Source organism: Leptopilina heterotoma, unplaced genomic scaffold, assembly GCF_015476425.1.
Source record: "Leptopilina heterotoma isolate Lh14 unplaced genomic scaffold, ASM1547642v1 Lhet_60, whole genome shotgun sequence".
Classification (NCBI taxonomy): domain Eukaryota; kingdom Metazoa; phylum Arthropoda; class Insecta; order Hymenoptera; family Figitidae; genus Leptopilina; species Leptopilina heterotoma.
Window position 1 is genome coordinate 6,572,690 of NW_025111138.1, and position 24,952 is coordinate 6,597,641.

At 22.8% G+C, this 24,952-nt stretch overlaps 1 protein-coding gene across 5 annotated transcripts in view; it reads right to left on the bottom strand.

The window, feature by feature from the left end:
* The window catches only part of LOC122509320 (potassium voltage-gated channel protein Shal), a 219,543-nt gene that overhangs the window by 46,963 nt on the left and 147,628 nt on the right, over window positions 1-24,952 (bottom strand). For all 5 annotated transcript variants that reach the window (XM_043623282.1, XM_043623283.1, XM_043623285.1 and 2 more), the window contains exon 4: window positions 8,023-8,175. In XM_043623282.1, the coding sequence (XP_043479217.1) occupies window positions 8,023-8,175 (153 nt within the window). The remainder of the gene's footprint in view (window positions 1-8,022; window positions 8,176-24,952) is intronic.

The window sequence follows — 24,952 nt, forward strand, 5'->3', positions numbered from 1 at the left end:
AAAGAGAAGGGTATGAGGGGGAAGGGGAGAAAAAAAAACGAAAAAAAAAATACCAGGGGTAAAAATGTATCAAAGTGACCATTAAAACACCACTGTGTGACAACGAGTGCCGAACGAGCGATTACGTGAATATGAAAGATATATATATATATACAATCGTATTAAACGAGGTAAACGTGCAACGGCAAAAGGTTATGATAACAAAAAGAGAATAAATTACGAGCGAGGTCGAGGCCGGACGTGACGCGCCCGATCGCGAGCAGAGCGCATGATATTACTTCCGGTCACGCGGAAATACGTCGGAAGTGACCGGACCGGAAGCGATGCAAGAGATTATTTCGAAGGTAGTACAAGCGCGGATAGAATTTAGTGTGGAGGTCGCATTTTCAACTATCCACCTATGTTTAAATTGGAAGACATGGGAATGGTCAGGGTTGTTGAAACTTCTTTTGACAATTTTTTCTTCTTTTCTTTATTTCTTATATTTTTCTTTTTTCCCTTTTCAAATACAGCTAACGACCTCTCATATAGAACACACGTCTATACGTAATCTGATTTTCTCGTCACTCTCTTGTATATAGAACTAGAAAAAAAAATTTCCCCCATCTTCTAAAAAGAAACTGGAAAAAAATTATTATTTTCGAAAAGAAAATAATTTTTTACTGTTATTTTTAATTCAAAAAAATAAATTTTAATAGTACTTTTTATTTATAAAGAACAATTTTTGAAATGTAATTTTTAGCAGTAAATTTTATTAAAGAAATAATTTTAAATAGTATTTTTTTTTATTTATAAAGAATAATTTTCAATAGTAATTTTTTTAAGTAATTTCTGTTTCAAAAAAGTAACTTTTAAATGTAATTAATTTCATCAAAATGTTTACTGGTAATATTTATTTTAAAGGAACAATTTTTTAACAGTAATTTTTATGTTCAAAAAAGTATAATAATCTTCGGGTAATTTATTAAAAAAAAAAAGTTTTGAACTTTTAAAGAAAAATATCATTTGATTGAAAAAAAATTAATTTCGATTTTAATTTTTAATTCTTTAATAATTTTTAGTTGAAACGAATAATTATATCAATAAAATAATAAAGAATAATAACAATAGTAATTTTAATTTAATGAATTAATTTTTTATTAATAATAATTTTAATTTTAAAAGATCAATTCTTTATTAACAATTTTTAAGCGAACAGATATTTAATATCCTTTGGATTTTATTTATTTCAAAAAATGTTTGCCCTTTCACAGAAAACAGCATTTGATTGAAAAGAAAAAATTAATTTCGGAAATTGAAAACATTTTAAGTTAATTTTACTTTTTCAATAATTTTTAGTTGAAAAGAATAATTTTTAGAATAATTTTTATTCTGGAAATTAATTTTTTTAATTCCGATGATTTAAAATTTTAAAATAACAATTTTTTATTAACAATATTTATGCGAAAAGAAATTTAATATCCTTTGGGATTTTTATTAAAAGAAAAGTTTGACCTTTAGGAGAAAAAAGCATTTGATTGAAATGAAAAAATGAATTTTAATTTTAATTTTTAAAAAATAATTTTCTAATAACACATTTAAGAGGAAAATTTAATATTTCATTAGTCATTTTTTAAAACAAAAATAATTTCTGAATTTTTTGAAAAAAATAGCAGTTGATTAACAAAAATTAATTTTGATTTAAATTTCATTTTTTTGAAAATAATTCTTTAATAATATGATTTTAATAACAAAAACTTTAATATTCTTTTAGTAATTCATAAAAAAGAACAATTTCCGAACTTTTAAAAAACAATTTAACAGAAAAAATTTATTTGTGGTAAATAAATGTTTATTCCATAAAAGTCGAATAACTTTTTGTAATAAAATTTTTCCAATTTCATTTGAATCAAGTTTTTTTCTGTGAATGTGCGGAAAGAAAGTTATAAAATAATAAAATACTCGTATTGAAAGTTACCACAATTCTCCATTTTTAATTGTTTTTTAATTAAAAAGCAAAATGTACACAATTTTACTTCAGATCGCAAGTTATCGTTCAAACAAAAATAGATTTCGATATATATATTTTTTGCAAAATTATATTAATTAATTCATTAATTTATTTATTAATTTAATTTCAAAAGTTGTAAATTTTTTTTAAATACATTTCGATATATATACATTTTTTTTGTTCTTTCTTTTGCAAAATAATATTAATTTAAATTTCAAAGTCGCGTACATTTTCATTAATTACTTGAGTGATTAAATTTACAAAACGACATGTTTGCTCCAAACGTGAGCACTGAACCAGCTGTGCACATTAAATTTCAAAGGTCGAAATCTGCACGCTTCTGGAAATGCAAAATTCTAATTAAAGGAAATTTACTAGAATTCAAAAGAGGAATGTTCTCGATTTTCAAAGAATGACTTTTTTATGTAAATATAATCTTCTCGTTGGAAACTTTATACATTTGCTTCTTTTTGTTTTTTTTTTATTTTTACGGTTTCTTATTTCAAATCTAAAAATTATGATAAATTTTTACATTTTGTTTTTTTTATTCCGCAAATAAGAATATTTATTATTTTCAAAAATAAATAAATATTTCAATTTTTCTTCATAAATGAAATAAATAAAAATATTGGTTTTTGTTACGTAGATGTATTAATTTTTTATAAAAAGAAATAAATTCGAAATTATTTCTAAAAACAAGAAATGGAACTATTTTTTTATAAATGAAAAAGGCAACTAGTTTGACTTTTTTATAATTTTTCGTTTCAGTGGTAAAACACAGTTTTAGTCAGACAGATTATTAAAATTTTTTGTCGTTTTCCTTTTAGTAGTAAAAGTCAATTAAAGTCAGACAACATTGTCAATTCGAGAAATTTCAAAGTTATAATAGTCCAAGAAGAATTTTTTAAGATGATAAAATCATTATTAAGTAGTAAAAATAATTTTAAGTCAGACATACAGTTTTGTTTTTTAATTTCAGTAGTGTAAGTCAATTACAGTCAGACAACTTTTTTAATTTCAATTATTTCAAACTTCTTAGTCTAAGAAGCAATTTTTAAGACGATAAAATTATTAATCAGTAGTAAAAATCAAATTTAGTCAGACATACAATTTTTGTAGTTTCAATTTTAGTAGTTTAAATAATTTACAGTCAGCTAACTTTTTCAATTCTGATGATTTTAAAGTGAACAATCTTTTAATTTAAAGTATTTAATTTAAAGTAGTAAAAACCATTTTAAGTCAGGCATTCAAATTTCTGTCGTTTTAATTTCAGTAGTGTAAGTAAATTAAAGGTTAGACACTTATTTTAATTCCAATCATTTAGTCAATAGTCTAAGAAGCAATTTTTTTGAAAATAGAATTATCAATAAGTAGTAAAAATAATTTTAAGTCAGACATTCAGTTTTGTCGTTTTAATTTCAGTAGTATAAGTCAGTTACAATCAGACGTGAAAAATTTTTGAAAAAATTTAGTGTTAGTAGTAAAAATTAATCTTTAGTCAGACAGTAAAATATTTTTTCAATTTTTGTAAATACTACTGTTTATAATTTTTATTTATTTATTCATTTAAGTAAATAATTGAATTTTTATAAATTTATTTTATTAAATTTGTCAACGATTATAAATTTAATTAAAAATAGTAGTAAAGGTAAATTTCAGTCAGACATTTTTAAATCGCAGAATAATTGTCAGTAAAATTCAATTGTGGTCAGAAAAAATTTTCCAATTTCGTTTCTTTGCTATCGATTATCAAAATAATACAATTTTTCAGTGGTAAAAGTCAATTTCAGTCAACCAATTTTGTCGAATTGTTGTAAATACGATGTAAATGAAAAAAACTAATATAACTAATTAAAAATAGAAAAAAAATTTTTAAAAAATACAGATGAAGATTAAAACTAAATTTCAGTCAGTTTTTGCAAGTGAAATTTATTCCAAAGCAAAAATAGACTTGACATCTAATTTTTTTTCTTCGTTTTTTGTTTTTTATTTCGCACTTTGAAAAACGTATAACCTAAACCCTGGGATTTGTATGAAATCATGAAAACACGATGTTTGCGAGAGTGATTGAAAATTCTGTTTTTCCAAACACGGAAATGAAGACTTTTTAGGAGTATCGGTCAGTATTCACGCGCTAGAAATTGGAACACAGTCGCTATTTCCGAAACACGTTAATCATCAATTGGCATGAGGCTCATTCGTTGCAGTGTTTAAAAATAAAAAAAAAAAGAAGAAAAACATGCTTCCAACTAGATAATGCCTGCTGTAAATGACAATATCATATTTGTACTATAATAGATTTTACAACAGATTGCATAAAAATGTCATTCGAAATAAAAACTACTTTTTTTTATGTATATTCATCAAAAGTGACGAAAAATTTTTCCTCGTTTAAACATCAATCATTATTTTTCAATCGAACACAATTTTTATTACTACAAGTAATAAAGAATATTACCCAAAGGTAATAAAGCAAAATATTTATTTTTAATTTACTTTTGTTAAAAGTGATAAAGAATAAAAGAAAATTTATTTTCAATCACTTTCTGTTAAATTAAAAGTAATAAAGAATTGTGTTTAATTTAAAAATTATAATCTGCTTACTTTTTTTGCAAATCGACTAAAATTATCAGCGAAAAAAATTTCATTATTTGGAAAAAAAAATATTTTAATTGACTTGGAAAAAAATATATAAATAAATAAGATCAAAAAATAAAGGAAAATTTTCAAAAATAAAAATGATTTAATAAACTTTGTATAATCTGATTAAAAATACAAAAAAGGAATAAAATTTAAAGTTAAATGATAATTTATACAAAAACTAATTTTTTATTCCTTTAGGCATTGAAATTAAAGTAGTTCCTTCCTGAGAGTGACGGAAATCAGAATTTATTTGGCGGAAAATTTCAAAATTAATGTGCACTTTTTTTAATTTAGAAAAGTCAGAGAGAATAATACACGCTATAAAGGAGAGCTAACTGATAATGAATACAAGAAATAATAAATTAAGCAAATAAGATTAATAATGAATCAAATAAATATTAAAATGTCAAATATAGAAAATAAACATTTAAATAATTTCAGAGTTCACTTTAAGATTTCAGGAAAAAGTAAAATAAAAAAAATAAGTAGGAGATTTTTGATAAAATTTGCAGAAAAATAAAAATTTTCCGTTCTTCAAATTTCAAGTAAAAGGTGATTTTATAATTTACTTTCGTTATTAATTTTCTAATTAACTCGAACGTCTCCGAAAATTATCGCAGAGAGAATTTATTTTTTCTATATTGTCTATCCTAAAAAGTCTGCATTCGTAGACTTTAAAATTGTTTCTTTTTGTACATAATATATTTCATTAGACTTACTTTCCATCAGTCGTCAATAATTTTCAATGATTTAGTTGTAATAATTTATTCTTTAACAATAAATGATTTTCAATTTTTTAACGAGGTATTTATTTCTTTACCCTTATTACTTTAAAAAATTAACTGATTTAAAATTTTTGAAAAATCTAAGTAAAATTTTTTAATGGATTTTAAAATTTGTGAATTTTAATTAGAAAAAATTGAGTCAGTTCTTCGAAATACTAAAATTTGTTTAATAAAATTTATTGTTTTAAAAACTTTTAATTAAATATTTGCTATTTTTTTTTGTTTTGAAACCGCTTCTTTTTAATTATTTCCTAATAAAAATGACTAAATACCACTTATGAAATTATTTTGTAAAAAAAACCTAAATACTGTTTTTTTAATTAGTTGTTATAAAAAATCTAAATACCGTTTTTGTAAAATTATTTTTTTTTTTATTTATATTTTGTAATTAAAAGGACGAAATTCAGTTTTTTTATTATAAAATAATTAATTTTTAATTAAAAAAAATTTTAAATTATTAACAAAATAAATTGTTAATAACGCAAATTATTAATAACGTAAATTATTAATAACGTAAATTACTAACAACATGAATTATTAATAACATAAATTACTGATAAAATAAATTAATAGCAGACAATAAATAATAATTGAATAATAAATAAATTACAAATGAATAGTAAATAAATAATTAATAAGTTATTAATTAATTAAAGCAAATTAGTTAATAATTATTATCATTAGCATTACTTAATAATAACAATGATCATTATTAATTAATTATCAACAAAAAATTATTTAAATAAAAAAAAAAATTCTTAACTACTTTTCTATTGTTCATTAATTTTCAATTGAAAGACAATTTATTTATCATTTCTTTATAAAAAGAAAAAGATAATGACAAATATTTATGATGAAATCTATATAAAGAATATAAAAATTTGTTACGAAAAAAAATTAATCAACAGTGAAAAAATTGCGTTCGAGTTTGCGATTTTTTTTTATAGTTGACTATAAAGAAAAAAAGAGTTAAAATTCAATGTGCGTCAGTAGTTCAAGTCCGCAATGTGTTCAGTCGATAGATATATATAGTGATCGTTTACTGCTTCATCGTACGGAAGCAATTTTCCTTAAATTTATATTTTTATCATCTAAAATTTATATCCTTATAGACAAATTTCTATTTACAATTGTTTTTATCCACAGAAAAGAAAATATCGCAGAGAATTGTATATATATAGAATATAAAGTGTTCTTTTTTAAAAAAAAAAGAATTATTTGAGCGATTATTTAATATTTGAATTATTTTTTGGTAATAAAATAATTATTATATGGAGAATAATTTTCTTTTAAGACTGAAACAATTTTTTATTTCAAAAATATGTTTGGAAAAGAAAGTTGAAATATTTTTTTCATTGTCTGATGGTAAATAATTTCGTGTTTAATCTTTAATTTAATAAAATATTTTTTTATTATTTCAAAATATTTTTGAATTTAGGATTAAAACAATTATGAGGCCTCACAAATTTTATATTATTATTAAAATAATTAAAACATTAAAAAGTAGTTTTATTATTTTTTTGGAAATTATTAAATTTTCAAAAAAAAAACTTTTAAATATTTTTATTTTCAAACGGTTAAAAGCAATTTAGATTTTTTTTTATTAAAAAAATTTTTATCATAAAAAGTTCAAAAAATAGTTTTATTATTTTTTTCGAAAATTTAATATTAAATATTTTCATTTTCAAACACGTTAAAGTGATTTAGTATCCCTTGTAAATATTATAACAATTTTTATCATAAAATGTACAAAAGATACTTTAAATATTTTTTAAATTTAATATTAAAACAATTTTTCATTTACTATCCAAATAATTGAAAGTAAAAAGGTAAAAGAATTTTAAAAAATGCTTCTACTACTTTTTAAATTTTAACTTAATATTAAAACAATTTTCAGAAAATTAAATTACAAATTTAGTTTCAAATACTCTTAATTTGTGCATTTTTTTTTTACAAATAAACAAATATTGAAAAAGTATTTTATTTTCACTTCTTTTTCAAATTTGATATTAAATTCGCTTCAGATGAAAAAGAAAATTGTTCACAATAAAGTAGACAAAAAGAAAAAATCGTAATTATTAATTTGTAGATATAAAATAGATATAAAATAATGATATCAAATTAATAATTTGAATAAAAATTCACCTCTATAAAATATTTCCACAGTCAATATATTCTCCGCAAGAATTTAATTTTAATAAAAAAAATACTGCTATTTGGCAAATGTCTTTGGCATAAAATTGTGGGAAAAAATCTCAAAATTAATTATTGAGATGAATAAAAAATATGGATAATAATAATAATATAATGATTTATGAAAGTAAAGAATTTAAAATTTGCCTCGCCTCAAACTCGCGTTTCATTATAGGGACTCGAGGAGGATTGATTGCGTTCAATATCGCCGGGCACGTTAAAAGCGACGTTCGGCACCGTTGTCGGATCAATTATTTGCGAATGATATTGAGAATTGCTCTGATGAGCAGTGGTTATGGTTGTGGTTGTGGTGGTGGTGGTGGTGGTCTGCGAATGATGTAAATGAGAGGAAGACGAAGGTGGACCTTCGCTGATGGAAGTCGTCGATGTAAGAATGCGCCGACCGCGTACCTGATATCTCTGTGGATAACAACGACGGCAACATGAAAGCAACAATCTGCTTCGGGATGCAGTGCTGTGCGCTGGTGACGTCAATGGCGATGGGGAACCGGGCCTCTTCGGGGCTCCATTAAATGGCACGTCCATCTCAACGAATTCTCGATCCTGAAAATACAAAAAAAAAAAACAACTATTAATTTTCCTTATTTTACAAGTTTCACATTTTTTAGCACTTATTTCTCATTATTGAAAAATAACGTTTTTTTAACAAAAAAAAATCGAAAAGAAAAAATTCTTCTTGATTTTTAATATTTGATTTAAAAAAGTATAATTAACACTATAAGTAGTAAAAATCTATTTCAGGTTAGACATTCATATTTTTGTATTTTTTTTACTTTAAGTAGTGTAAGTCAGTTACAGTCAGACATATTTTTCAAAAAAATTCTTTTTACTTTTTAATATTTGATTTCTAAGAAAACAGTATCATTAACATTATAAGTAATAAAAATTATTTTAGGTCAGGCATTCAAATTTTTCGTCGTTTTAATTTAAGTAGTGTAAGTCAATGACAGTCAGACAAATTTTTCAATTCCAATGATTTCGAAGAGAATAGTCCAAGAAGCAATTTTTTATAAAGATAAAAAACATTAATAAGTAGTAAAAATCATTTTATGTCAGACATTCTTTTTAATTATTATTATTATTATTAATCATCGTTGTTCATCGAAGGATAAATATTTACCATTTTTTAGCACCATTTTAATCATGTTTATTCAGATTCAGTAGTAAAGGTCAATTTTAATCAGACATTAAAAATATTATTTTATCTATTTTAGGTAGTATAAGTAAGTTTTTGTAAGATGTGTAATTTAATATTTGTAAATTTTAGGGTGGTCACTTTTTTAATAAAAAAAATTCACGGTCATTTCCCGATAATGAATTATTTTTCCTGATCATAAAGAAGTCGAATAATTTTTAAGAATTCCTACTGCAACTTATTAAAAATTATTTTTAAAATTTCAATTCAATTATTTTCTATAAAATTTTAACTAAAATATTTCTAAAATCCATTTGTTTACAAGATAATTTAATGAAATTTTTAATAATTTGAAATTTTTTCAATTAAATATTATATACATAAAAATATAACTAATTTGAAAAAACGTGAATAAAAATGTTTCAAAAAAGTTGCTTATTTAGAATTTTTAATTAAAATCTTTTACAATTCAACTTTTTTAAAATTTTAACTTGAAAGTTTTTAAAATTAAATCGATATTGATATTAGTAACAATAATTTAACACTCTAAAATATAGAAATAGTTGTTTATGATTAATGGTAAAAAAACGAATTGATATTAATGCAAAATATAGTTATTTAAAAATTTATTTTCTAAGAAAAGAAATTTTATTTATTTTTATTCTTTATTTACTTAATTTATTATTTAAAAATTAATTTTTATAAATTTAGTATCACTTTTGTTCTAATTAATTTAAATTTTTACTAATTCAAATTTGTTTTGTGATAATATTATTGCAAAAAAAAATTTATAAATTGTATTATTTTTTACTATTTTATAGGATGTAAAATTTTTTCTGTTTCAAATTTTTTCGACGCATTTAATTAAAATTATATTTTCTTTAATTATTGTTAGAAATAGAAAGAATTAAAAATTAAATTTAATATTATCTTTCTTAAAGTCTGTTACATTGGATAACAAAATTCATAATTTTCTTATAAATTCTCGAAATTGAATATTTTTCCAGTACTTTTGATGAAATTCCCTGACAAAATAAAACAATTTTATAGAAGATCATTCAATCTTTTTTAATGAAATGTAATTAATAAGTCTTAAACTAAATATTTCTATTTTTTCTTACAAAATAATCAGTTTTTAAACAAAAATTTCAAAATTCCGGTCATGATTAAAGTTCACTATTTTTACACAAATTTTTTTATAATTTTTTCATTGAAAAAAATTTAACATTGTATTATTTAAAAATATCCCTTATTTAAAATTTCTTTTTCTTTTATATTTTTTATAAACAATCGTTGTCTATCAAAGGGTAAATATTTACAATTTATTTTTAACCCCTTTTTAATGACGCTTATTCAGATTCAGTAGTAAAGATCAATTTCAATCGGGCATTTTATGTGTTTGGATTATTTTAAGTAGTAGAAGTAAGTTTTAGTCAGACATGCAATATTAAACATTTGTAAACACATTACAAGTGATAAAAATAACAGGAAATTTAGTAGAACAGACAATTTATGGTCAGACAGCGTAAACAAAATTTTTGTTAATTTTTTACTCAAAAAAAAGTAAGTATTATCTATTTTTTACTATTATAGATAATTTTTAAAAAAGAAATTTAACTTTTAATACTATCAACATTAATATTATAGAGTACAAGTTATGACAAACGCAACGTTAATTATAACGCTTTTTATAATTATCTTTTCAGTGATAAAACACAATTTAGTCAGACAGATTATTAAAAAATTTTGTTGCAGTCGTTATTGTCATTTCCAGTCGCTTAATAATAGGTAATGTTTATTCTCAATTTATTGTCAGTAGTATAAATGAATTTTAGTCAGACATCCAATTTTCGGTGTTTTAAATTCAGTAGTCTGACTAAAAATATATTTTACTACTGGTAACTTAATTAACAAAAATTAATTTTTAAAAATTAGGAAACGTCGTCTGATCAAAACCAACTTACACTACTAAATTTTCTACAATCTTTTCTACTAGCAAGCAATTAATATCATTTTTAAAAGTTTTTTTCTTACTATTAATTATTTAATATTTACTATTTACTTTTTACTATTTTGTTTTTTACTATATACTACTATAATATTAACATTAACTTTAAAATACAGTATGATGGGGAAAATGACATAAAATAAAAAATATTATCTCTGATCAAAACACAGTTTCTCTACGTGTACTGAAATTAAAAGTTTTCACATTCAAGTCTGACTATAAATGGTGTTTACTACTTATATATGTGTATCCCATAAATCCACCTCTTTAAATTCAACAACTTTTTAAGTCTTTCTCCATACTTTTTTTTTCTTAAAAAAAAATATATATATACATAAATGATGCGCATAAAAAAATGCAATCTTCCCTGTGTTAAAAGACATAACTGTCCCTCGAAGCACTTTCTTTATTATTCAAGCGTTTCAGAAAATGTGTAAGTTTGCATTTAAGTACTAAATTTTCCACACTCAGTAAAAGGTTTTTTGCTTAAATTACACGACGTTCTCTACCACACACGTATATCTATAGAAGAGGCTTCAACTTCTGGTTATGGCTTGCTTTCTATTTTTTTTTTTTTTTTTTTTTTTTTTTTTTTTTTTGATCCGACAGAAAAAAAAGTTGGTTATCCCGAGGCTGCGTGCAAGACTCTAATTACTTGTGCAAAATAAGTCTTAAAAGTTTTCTCACATCGAGTCATCACATTTTCCTCATCAAAAAAAGGAGGAAAAAAAAAATTCTTCAAACATGTCACGTTTAACTTAACTACTGCCAGAAACTTACATTGAGGAAATGAATCAAAAAAACATTTTTTCTTTCCAGTGTAAAATTGTTTTTTTTTTTTTTTTGATAAATAATTAAAGAAATCAGATAAATCAAAGTAATCATAATAAATCACTTTGTACGAAAAATAATTCGTAAATAGAAAATTAGGAGCGAAAGAAAAACGGAAAAAATACACTTTGGAAAATAATTATAATATTATAATACAAAACCGTATTTCATGTTTGTATCGCAGTTTTACTGTGTACTACAAAAAAAAAGGAGAGAAAGAAATAAAAATTCTTTGAAATATACTTTAAGAGAATATAAATGTTAAGTGGAAAAGCGTGTATGTATATTTGTGCATAAACTTGAATGTTTTGAAGAAAAGTGGGGTATAAATTTAACAATTGGTAATAAATAATGCTTTACAGCCCGATCTCCATAGCCTTAGAAGAAACTTTACAGTCGAGATATATATATATATATATATATATATATATATATATATGTATATAGGATAAGCTTTAAGTTTTAGGGAGCTTGTCACGAGACACCTTCCATTGTAAACCCATCGTTTATGTATGTTTACAGTACTTTGTACATACTATAAATTAAATTGAGAACCAAGTTTCCCTTCAAAATGTTTATGCCATTCAGAATGGACAAATATATTGGTACTTGGGGATAATCCAACAATAAGATTGTCTAATAAACACTATGATATGAATATATATTAGGAAATAAATTCAGAAACTTCAAATCGAAGATTAGAATTTAATTTTCACTCAAACGAGTTGACTCAAAAAAAATTAAAAATATATTATTTTTATTTCTATTTGATTTTATTTACATTTAAGGTTTATTTAATGGTTTTATTTATAAATTTTTTTACAAATTAATTTTTTCTAATATTATAATGGTAGTTGAATTTTTATATTTACCAGAATTTTACAGAATGTTTTACTAAAACTGACCTTTAGTCCTCGGGGATAAAAGAAAAATAAAATGTCTCAGCAAAAACTGACTTGTACTACTTAATTTCGCGAAATTAAGTAATCAAACCGCGGTTTGATTCCTTACCTATACTTAGCTACTAATGTTTTCAAGTTGTAAATATTCTATTATTTTTAATAATTTTTTACTTTATTAATTTTTTCTTTATATTAATTGTAATTTTAATGTCTGACTATACATGACATTTACTACTTACAACAAACGTTATATTATTTCCATTAACTTCATTTTAACAATCAAAACTTGTATTTAATTTACTTCTCTTTCATTATTCTTATTATTTTAATTTAATTAATTATTTAATTAATTTAATTTAATTCTTGACATTTATTACTTAGAGAACGTTGAAAAATCCCCTGAAAATTATTTTTTCATCAAAGTGGAGCTTTTGGTCAGTGTCAGTTAAACATTTATTTAAACTTTTAATAAACAATTATTTTTAATAAAAATAATTAAAACTGCACAATATTCTTCAAAATTTCTTTTGTGTGTTAGTCAGACATTTATTATATCTTTGGTAAAATAATTATCCTTATAAATAATAAAAAAAATAATTACAAATGTAGAAAATAATTGAAAATATTTTCTAAGTAGTATAGGTCAGTGTCAGTCAGACATTTATTAAAACTTTCCTAAAATAATTATCGTTTATAAAAAATAATTAAAAATGCAAATAATTCTTCAAAATTTCTTCCAAGTAGTGTAGGTCAGTGACAGTCAGACATTTACTTAAATATATTATTTTTCTAAACTATTTATCGTTCATAAAATTAATTACAAATTTAAAACGTTTTCAAAAATTTTTTTTAAATAGAATAGGACAATATCAGTCAGACATTTATTTTAAATTTTATTAAATAATTATTGTTAATATAAAAAATAATTCAAAATGCAGAAAATTCTTTAAAATTGCCTCCAAGTAGTATAAATAAATTTCACTCAGACGTTTATTTCAGTTTTCGATTACAAATATTGTCAATAAATAATAAAATAATTAATAATAAAAATAATTAAAAATGCAAAAATTATTTAAAATGTTTTGTAAGTAGTATAGGTCAGTGTCAGTCAGACATTTATTAAAACTTTGATAAAATAAGTGTCGCTATAAAAATAATAAAAATACAAAAAGTTCTTGAAAAATGTCCTCGAAGTAGTATATAGATCAGTTTTAGTCAGACATTTATTTAAACTTTCCTAAAATAATTATCGTTAATGAAGAATAATTAAAAATGAAAATGATTTTGTAAAATTATTAAAAAATGCAGAGCTTTCTGGAAAATGTCTTCCAAATAGTAGATGTCAGTGTCAAACATGCAGAAAGTTCTTAAAGATATTTTCTAAGTAGTAAAGGTCAGTGTTTGTCAGACATTTCTTTTAACTTTCGTAAAATAAGTACAGTTAATAAAAATAATTTAAACTACACAAAATTCTTCAAAATTAAAAAAAAAAAATTTTATTCTCAATGAACTAACTAAAAATGTAGAAAATTCATAGAAAATTCTTAGAAAATGTATTTTAAGTAATAGAGGTCAGCTTCAGACTTTAATTAAACTTTCCTTGTCAGTGTTGACTCTAACCTAAAAAGCAAATTAAATATAAAGTGGTATATTTAATTTACTAGTTTTAATTTGCAAATTTTTTTTTCAGTCAATTGTCGTTAGTAAAAATTAGTTCCAGTCAAACACATTTCCCTAAAAAAATAATAAAATAAAACCACTATTCAAAAACAGGTATCAAATACTAAAAACCTTAAATACTTTTCGACACAGTCAACTTATCCCTAGAATTGAATTTTCCCATTTTAACGAGTTATTGTTTGTTATTGTTTTTCTCGTTTTCTCGTTTGTTTCGAGAGGGTCCTCTTTTCCCTTTCTCCTCAAATTTTTCTCTTTTTTTTTGGCCTCGTAAAAATAAATCTAGCTTCATCGTTTACAATCTGAATGAAAATCCGGTTGGATTTGAGTACATCCCGAATGCCGTAAAACCTAGATCCATCACCAAGCAGAGAGGCAAACGGAAAGAGGTTTTGCAAATAACTTCGAGTTCGCTCGATAGCCTCTCGTTTTCAAGCATCGACGAAGCTACTTGCTCTGGATTCTCTGAACTTCATTTCAAACCGATAAAGAGTACACACACATATACATATATACATAATCAAAAGAGTAGTTAAGTCTATAAGCGTGGAAATAGTAAACATATATACTTCACATGACAAGATTTCGTTATCTATATGTCTCTTCCATTCTGAACATTTTTCAATGGACCTCAAAGAAAAAAATAAGAATATAAAAAAAAAAAAATAATGACATTTTTGGCTCACATTTCCTCGGAATTGCGGAAGTTAAGAAACCCACAGACGTCTTTTTAAACATATTTTTATCGTACGCGACAATTTATTTTCATTCATTCTCAAAAAATTTTTTTTTTTTTATCATGTAGTATTATTATTCTTTTTATTTTTATTGTACTTTTTATTATCACGTTTATTATTATTATTATTATTATTATTATTATTATTATTATTATTATTATTATTATTATTATTATTATTATTATTATTTTTCTTTTTAATTATTATTCATATGCGAAAAATTTTCAAATCTAATTACATTACTAATAATTTTTACTAATAATTGTAATTTACTATTTTTTTTTGTTTATTTACTTGTTTATTTGTAAACAACTTACGGGCATTGTCGCAAATTAAATACAAATAATTTACATTATTATATTGTTTATTATTATTTATTTTTTATAATTATTTCCATTCTAGTTTTATTTTTATTAATTTTATAGTAAATATAGTTTTATTTTTATTAATTTTATTGTAAATATAGTTTATTATTTATTACACCGAAAAAAAATAAAATCTCTATTATTATTAATATTATTATCGTTATTATCATTATAGCAGATGAAAAAATTAAAAATTAAAATGAAACTGATGACAAATAAGAAATTTATTCAGCAATGAATGTTGATTATAATTATATTTATAAATGATGTTGAATTATGTGATACATGTTATATTTTGCGGAATGCTTTTCAACATTAAATATACATAGATATACACATAATCATAACAATATCACTCTGACAGAACGTAATTAAGAGTATGTCGGATTTAATTTCATTTCTCAGTGCGAGCTTTTGAATTTCCATTTCGCAGTTTTTATTTATCAGAGATAATTCCTAATGCTGTAGAATTTAATAAATACCTACAGTTGCGCGCACTTCAGTAATGTAATTAGATTTGAAAATTTTTCGCATGCAAAAGAGTTGTGTACAATCACCCATATATTATGAAAATTGCTAAATTAAAAAAAAAATTAAACAGTTTCTGACTTAAATCAAAAAATTATTTAAAAAAGAAGAACGAGAAGAAATGGTTTTATATTTCATCTAATGGAGATTTTCAAATAGGAAACTAAATTTAAATTATTTTTTTCTCCTAATTATTTGTTTCTGTAATTGTATTACCGACAATCTCTCTCTAAATCTAAATTATACTGAAAACTGAGCAACTAATTTAGATCAAGAATATTGCAACAGGGAAAAAATCGAATAACAAAGTAAAATTGAATAGTTTTGCTAGTTTTATAGAAAAAATTTGTTTGGAATTTTTTACTATTTACAGAGAGAAAATTTATTTAAATTATCCATTTATAAATATTAGTAAAAATATTTTCATTTAATTTTTTATTTTATCACCAATAAGTGATCAAAGTAATAAAAAACTTCAGTAGAGTTAGTTATAGTCGGACATCTTCAAAATGTTTGAAAGTAGTAAAAGTCAGTGTCAGTGAGACATTTATTACAACATTGAAAAAATAATTATCTTTAATAAATAATAAAAATAATAAAAAAATTTAAATAGACATCGTCAATTTTAGCGAAACAACTTATTAAATTTTTTAAATTCCTTTTTAAGTAAAAAGTAACGGTGTTAGTCAAATATTCATTTAAATTTCAGTAAAATCATTATCTTTACTAAAAATAATTATGAAAATAATCTTCTAAGTAGTATAAATCATTGTCAGTCAGACACTTATTTACATGTATTACTTCAATAAAATAATTATCGTTTAACAAAAACAGTAAAAAATGCAAAAATTTTGTAAAAATATTTTCTTAGTATAGGTCAGTATCAGTTAAACATCTTTTTAAACTTTCGCAAAATAATTATTGTTAATAAATATAATTAAAACTGCATAATATTCTTAAAAATTTCTTCTAAGTAGTATAAGTTAGTGTCAGTCAGACATTGCTTTTAAATTTCCTAAATTAATTATTGGCAAATAAAAAAATTTTATAATGGAAATAATAAAAATGCAGAAAATTCTTAAAAATATATTCTAAGTAGTATAGATCAGAGTCAGTCAGACATTTATTTAAACTATCGTAAAATAATTATTGTTAATAAAAATAATTAAAAATACAGAAATTTGTAAAAATGTCTTTTAAGTAGTAGAGGTCAATTTCAGTCAGACATTTATATAAACTTTCTTAAATCAATTATTGTTTATAAAAATAATTAAAAACGCAGAAAATTCGTAAAAATTGCTTCTAAGTAGTAAAGGTCAGTATCAGTCAGACATTTATTTAAACTATCGTAAAATAAGTATAGTTAATAAAAATAATTTAAATTACACATAATTATACAACATTTTTAAAAAAATGTCTTTTTCTTTAAAAACTATTAAAAAATGCAGAACGTTATGAAAAATGTGTTTTAAGTAGTAGAGGTCAGTGCCAGTCAGACATTTATTTCTAAGTTCGTAAAAAATTATTGTTCAGAAATATAATAAAATAATCGTTAATAAAATTGTTTAAAGATGCAGAAAGTTCTTAAAGATATCTTTTAAGTAGTATAGCTCAGTGTTTGTCAGACATTTTCTTTAACTTTCGTAAAATAACTATAGTTAATAAAAATAATGTAAACTACACAAAATTCTTGAAAATTTCATTTAAAAAAATTCTTTTTCACAAAGAACTAATTAAAAATGCAGAAAATTGTAAAAAAAATGTCTTCTAAATAGTAGAGGTCCAGTTTTAGAAAAACATTTATTTTAAACTTTTCTAAATTAATTATCGTTAAAATAATTAACATTCATTAATAAATTACAAGAAACAGTAAAAATGCCAACAATCATTAATTAGTACCTCACTTTTCACTCTAATTCCAATTTCAAAAACACAAAGACATTTGTAGCTACATAATTGTTCCACCAAATGCTATAAAAGAAAAACCAAAATTATCCCAAAGATTTTACCTAATAATTTCTCAACTGCGTAATTTTATTGCACATTTAAATTCAAGAAAATAGAGAAACGAGAATTTTGAATGAAAACCAGGAAATCTCATTTAAAATGACAATTTTCATTAAGACAGTAACGAAATTGCGACAGAGGATGTAGTGACTGTAAAAGAGATGCAACTGAGTTACATTCCTTTATGTATAAGTTTCACTTAAGATTCAAGTTGAATACTTTAGGAGCGATTTGAAGATTGTTATTACTTTCCGGGATGCATAGAAACCCAAATGGAAAATTGCGGAAGTTGTCTAAAGAATGGAATACTTGGGGAATACTGAGAGAGCTGATTTTATATCTATAGACAAGAAAGAGTGAGAGAGAGAGAAAATCAGTAAGTAAGTAAGTAAGTAAGTAAATAGAGAGAGAGGAAGAGAAAACAGGGACTCAAGGTAACGCAGACGGAATAATGTTTAACCATTTGACAAATTGTTAACCTAGAAACTTGCATTGTAATGACGAATTAAAATTTCTAGATGGCATTACGATTACGTCCATTTCACAGTGTTAATATATAACGCAAGGCGGCATTGATTGGTGAATCGTATGGTTTAATGTCACATTGTACGGATAACTTGCGACCATAAATCTAAATTGCGCTACCATCCATGCAACTCGTAAATAACTCAGTTGCGTCACGAGGAAGCAATCTCACAACCTCTCAGTAAATTCATTTTTTTATTTTCTCTTTCATTTTCAACTCACAATGTTCTCAAAACATATTCGAATAAAAATATTTTTCTTCTTTCTTATTCAAAATGAAAATTCTAATCTTTTCGTTAAAATACAACTGGAGGGGTCAAACATGTAATTTCATTGCAACTTTGACTTTCATTTTCAATTTCTCTTTCATAATAAGTAGTAGTACAGTATAAGTAATACAGATCAATTTTAGTCAGACATCTATTTTAAATTTCGTATATTAATTATTGTCGAATAAATAAAAAAACATCGTTAAGGAATATAATAAAAAATGCAGTAAATTCTTCAAAACATCCTGTCAGTAGTATAGGTCAAAGTCAGTCAGACATTTATATACATTATCCTAAAATAATAGTAGCTAATAAATATAATTAAAAATGGAGAAAATCCGTATAAAAGTTTAAGTAGTATAGGTCATTATAAGTCAGACATTTATTTTAAATTTCGTAAAAAAATAATGTTAACAAATAATAAAATAATCGTTAATAGAAATATATTTAAAAATACAGAAAGTTCTTGAAAATATCTTCTAAGTAGTATAGGTCAGCGTCAGTCAGGCTTTAATATAATTCTTCGTAAAAAATTATTGTCAACAAATAAAATAATCGTTAGTAGAAATATTTAAAAACGCAAAAAGTCCTTGAAAATATCTTCTAAGTAGTATAGATCAGTTATGGTCAGACATTTATTTAAGTTTTAGTAAAATAATTATTCTTAATAAAAATAATAAATTCAGTAGTAAAAGACAACGCCATGTCAGTAAGAATCTTACTTAATTTTTGCAAAATTTCTTTTAAGTAGAATAAGTTAACATCATTCAGACATTTATTTAAATAAATGAGTAAATTTTGAAAAACTTTCTTATAAGTAGTACAGATCAGTTTTAGTCAGACATTTATTTAAATTTTTGTAAAATAATTTTAGTAAATAAAAAATTTAGAAATGCAGAAAAATTGGGAAATTATCTTCTAAGTAGTATAAATCAGTTTCAGTCAGACATTTATTTAAACTTTCCTAAAATAATTACCCTATAGAATTCAATCACATTTGAATAAATTAAAATACAAATTAAAATTATTCAAAAAAAAAAAATAATTTTCTTCCGATTATAAAAGTCTTTTAGACAGAAAAAACTTAATCGATTTGTAATATACGCGAAAGATTGTAGGAATTCTTTTTCATCCCCCGACCTTGTTACGTGTGTTGTTATCAAGAATTAAAGAAAGGAAAGAGGGTTTTGTTTCTGTTTATTGCTGAAACTAATGCAGAAAAAAAAGCCCGTAGCTCCTGAGTTGAGTGTAGAAACGTATAAAAAAAATAAAACTCGCAAATGCAATGGAGAAGAAAGAACAGCCGCGGGAAATACATCCTCTGCTTTAAGAATTCTTCTTTTTTTTTTTTTTTTTTTTTGTTGCACACACATAAAAAAAGCAAGAAACGTTATTTCGTGAAGTGCACTACTGAATTTGTTTCTTAAGAGTTAACATTTCGTAAATTTATTTTTTCAACTTTCTACAAAAACTAGAATTTTTATAAAAAAAATTTCGCAGAAAAAATTCTATTTTAAACCGATTTTCCCTCATTTTTTCCCTTCTTCTTTATTTAATTTATTAATTTTTAATTTCTCTTTATTTTTCATTCATTCTTTGTATTTTTATTTTATTTTTTATATTTATTTGTTCTTTTGTAACCATTTGAGAGGTTTTTTTATGCTTTAAAATAAAAAAAATAAATAAATAAACTTCAGGGTGATTTAGAAAAATATTATTAAACTTAAGTAATAAAAGTTAATTAAGTAAATTAAAAATAACTATAATCATTATAAATTAAATAAAATCATTAAACAAGAATGAAAATTGATTACAAACTAAATAATATTAATTAAAAAAGTAGTTTTCAAATAAAGTATAACAAGTGGGAAGAAATTAATAATCTAATTATAAATAATAAAAACATGTCCGAGTGGAAAAGAATTCCTACCTATGTCGTCATAAATAAAAAAATATCTTCACCGCAAAAAATAAAATATTCAATTTCATATTTTTATTGCTATTTTGTTTTTTACGTGAAATGCAGAAAGAACGTTTTATTATTCAACTAGAACAGAAAAAGAAATATCCTTCTACACCACTTTAGTAGAAATTTGCTTTAGTAAAGTGTATCACGGTAAATTTTTTTTCTCTCTCTTTTTTTTTGTTCTCACATAAAAAGTGGACCACCTTTATAGGAGTCTCTTTACGTATGCATTGCTCACAGTTCTCACCAAACCGCAATTTTATATATACATATACGTATACGCTCTCTTGAATTTGGACGACTAAAAAATAAGCGATGTATGCAAAAAAAAAAAAAAATGAAAGAAAAAAAATACATTACACTGAAAAAATAGTATGGTTATTTTAACCAGAAAAATGTTACTACCATCTTTTTCTGGTATCTTTCTACATTTTCTGGTTATAGTTTTAAAAAAAGTTATTTTTCTGCCAACTGCAACTAGAATTCTATAATTTTTTCTTTATTTATTTATTTACATTACTCAATAATGTTATTATTGAAATAATTTAAAGGTCAAGTCAATCAGTAACTTATTCGAATTTTCAATACTTTTTCTAAGTAGTATAAGTCAGTTCTAGTTTTGTAAAATAATTATCGTTAATAAATAATAAAATAATCGTTACTTAATATAATAAAAAAAATATATATATTCTGCAAAATATATTGTAAGTAGTATAGGTCAGCATCAGTCAGACATTTAAATAAACTTTCCTGAAATAATTATCATTAATAGAAATAATTAAAAATACAGAAAATTCGTAAATATCTATTCTAAGTAGTAGACGTCAACTTCAGTCAGACATTTATTCAAACTGTCATAAAATAATCACTGTTAATAAAAATAATTAAAAATGCAAATGATTCTTCTAAATTTTTCTAAGTAGTAAAAGTCAGTATTAGTCAGACATTTATTAAAACTTTCGTAAAATAAAATTCGACAATAAAAATCATTAAAAATGCAGACAATATAATTTTTAAATTCAACCTTTTTCCTAGTGAGAATAACAAGACTGTTTTTTAGTTCCGGTTAAAAAAAAAACTACTCTCGAAGGTCACGAATAAAGTGTGAACGAAAAAGTTTTCGCATTCAAAACGACTGCTACTCACTGTCGCAGGAAGGTGTAGAATATTGTGCACGTCAAGTTATAACGAAGAACTTTCTATATAATTTCTAAAAGTAAGACAAAAGAAACAAGTGAAAATTATGAAACTTGCTAAACGGAATTTTTTTTACGTTTATTACTCACTCTAATAAACTACTTTGATGAATAATAATATGAAATTTAGAGCAAGTAAATGAAGTAACAATATTTATTTTTTCATTTCTAAAAGAACTTTGCAACTTTTCCTTCGCAAAAAAAAAGAACAATGAATAAAATCTTTCATTATTCTTATCTAAATTAACCATTTTTTCCCCTTGAAATTAAAAGTTTCATTAAAAACTTTTTTTTTTCTTTAAAAATTAAAAATCATGAATCGTAAGAGCGAAACTTCCGTTTATATACCAGTTCTCTGTCAAGTGAAACAAAAACGAAAAGAATTACAATATTCTACAAAAAAAAAAGTAAAGTATTATTTTTTCCATTCTTTTCCAAAAGAAACTAAAGGAGAAAAAAGTAATAAAAACCAAAGCAGTAAAAAGAAAGCGGACAAAAATTAACTTTAAAAAAATAAAACGAAAATTTTCTTACACTCTTAAAAAAAGTCTTTCAAAATTTAAATTTTAAGACCCGATAGAATCATAGTTCGTAGAAGCCAAACTGTATTCTATAAAATTTTTTTTTCTCCAAGAAAGAAAATTACTTTCCATAAAATAGTAAATTTCAAAAATGAACTTAAACGAAATCATTTAAAATTTTCCTCTTTGCCAAAAAACTTTTTATCTCAAAAAAAATTATTCTTGAGAAAAAAACACAAAAACTAATAAAGATTGGATATAAAAAATTTTTTTGGAATGATTTATTTAACTTTCGTGCCAATCGTTTCGAATAATAAACGATTTTTCTTTCATCGCCAGAAAGTAGATAATCTACTTTATTGTCTATTGTTATCTTTAAAAATATTTGATTTTCAGATTTAATGATAAAAGAGTAATATAAACGTTATGATGAATCAATAACCAAACAATAAATAAATGTGTATATAGAAAAAATGTAATAAATATTCTTTTTAATTAAATTTTGCAAGCGAACGATATATTTCGATACATGTATCGAAAAATTACAATATATGTATATAAAATATATTTTTTCAACGTGGAATAAATAGCTCAATGTTATCACCTAGACTATGTCCATGATCGAGGATTGTGTCAGCCAATTTAAAGGGTTCGATAAAACAAAGAGATGAAGAATTCAGACCAGGCTATTGTTAGACTGTCACCTCTTTATACTGTAAACGGCTACAGTTAGCGACAAGGATGACATCAACATTTTTTTTTCTTTTCTCCTTTTTTTTGTATAATATTCGATCACAAACTTGTTCACTTTTAAGATGACAGTTTTACAAAATATTATATATAGTAAAAAAAAAGCTGAATATTTCAAATTTTTGAGTATATTATACAGTGGAAAATTTATTTCTCTTTTCATATAAAAACAAGAGGTATTTCTTCCGACTTATAGAAGTTGTATTTTAAAATATAATACTTCTCTTTATAAACTTTAACTTTGTTTCATAAATTCTATTTAAATTTCTTTTTTTGTCTCTTTATTTCAAAATATCAGGAGTGGAATTCAAGATATAAATCTAAAGATTCTTTTTTAAATTATTATCGTTTTTTAAAAAATCCAATTTGCAGGTATTTTATTATTTTCATTATTACACAGAAAAAAAAATTTTAAACAAGCAAACGATTACTCGTCTTTTGACAAATAAATATTTATTTAAAAAGTTAGTTTAACTTTCTTTTAAGTAGTAAAAATCAGTTTTAGTCAGACATTTATTTAAATTTTCGTTAAATAATTTTCGCTAATAAAAATAATATGTTAAGTAGTAAAAGACAATCAGCCAATTACTTATTATCTTCTTTACAATTTCTTTAAGGTAGTAAAAGTTTTTAAAAAAGTTTTACGTTTTTTGTTTAATTAACGATTACCTTACATTATTAACAATAATTATTTTAAGACATTTAAAATTGATGTCTGATTGGCACTGACCTATACTACTTAGTAGCAATTTTTATGAATTTTCTGCATTTTTAATTATTTTTATAAACGATAATTATTTTAGGAAAGTTTAAATAAATGTCTGACTGAAATTGACCTCTACTACTTAAAATACTTTTTTACAATTATTCTGTATTTTTAATTATTTTTTTTAAGAATAATTATTTTATAATTTTTAAAATAGATGTCTGACTGACACTGACCTATACTACTTAGAAGCAATTTTTACGTATTTACTGCATTTTTAATTTTGTTTATAAACGATAATTACTTTTACGAAAGTTTTAAAAAATGTTTGACTGAAACTGACCTCTACTACTATAAATAATAAATAATAAAATAATGATTAATAAACAATTAAAATTGCAAAAAATTCTTAAAAATTTCTTCTAATCAGTATAGGTTAGTTTCTGTCAGACATTTATTGAAACTTTCGATAAATAATTATGGTTCAATAAAAATATTTAAAAATAAAAAAAAATCTTCAATATTTGTTCTTGGTAACAAAAAACAATGTTAGTCAAATATTTATTTTAACTGTTATAAAATAATTTACGTCAATAAAAAAAAAAAAAATTTAGTTTTTACTTTCTAAAATAGTTAAAGTTACTTTCCCTTTTTTCCATTTATTTTTGAAATAAGAAATAAATGAATAAAATAAAACTTAATAAAACTTTTAATATTAAAATAATTTATTTTTCTTTTCGTCTATTTTTTGAGTTATGCTTTAAAGTTTAAGATGTAAAAATATTTAATATCTATCCTGAACAGACGTCCAGCAGGAAAAACATTAATAAAGCCAGAGGGAAAAAAAATTGTCTTATTTTTCTCAAAAAAAAAGTGTAAATGTTAAAAATTTAAAAATTTTATAAGAAAGACATTATCCTGAGTAAACACGTGTGACATTGCACGTGATGCGATTTCGTTGAAATTCCATTTAAAAACAAGAAGGGACAGTCCAATATAGTAATATTGGAAGTATTCTCATCACGTGTGTAGAATATTTCCTTTTATAAAAATACATCATTTATTATAGGGTTCAAGGTGTAATATCTCTCCTATGATACATCTTTATGAGCGAAAGAAGAAATTATTTTTACACATTAAGCTTTTCTGATTCATATATATTTATATATAAAACTCTTGCACGAAAATAAATCTTTA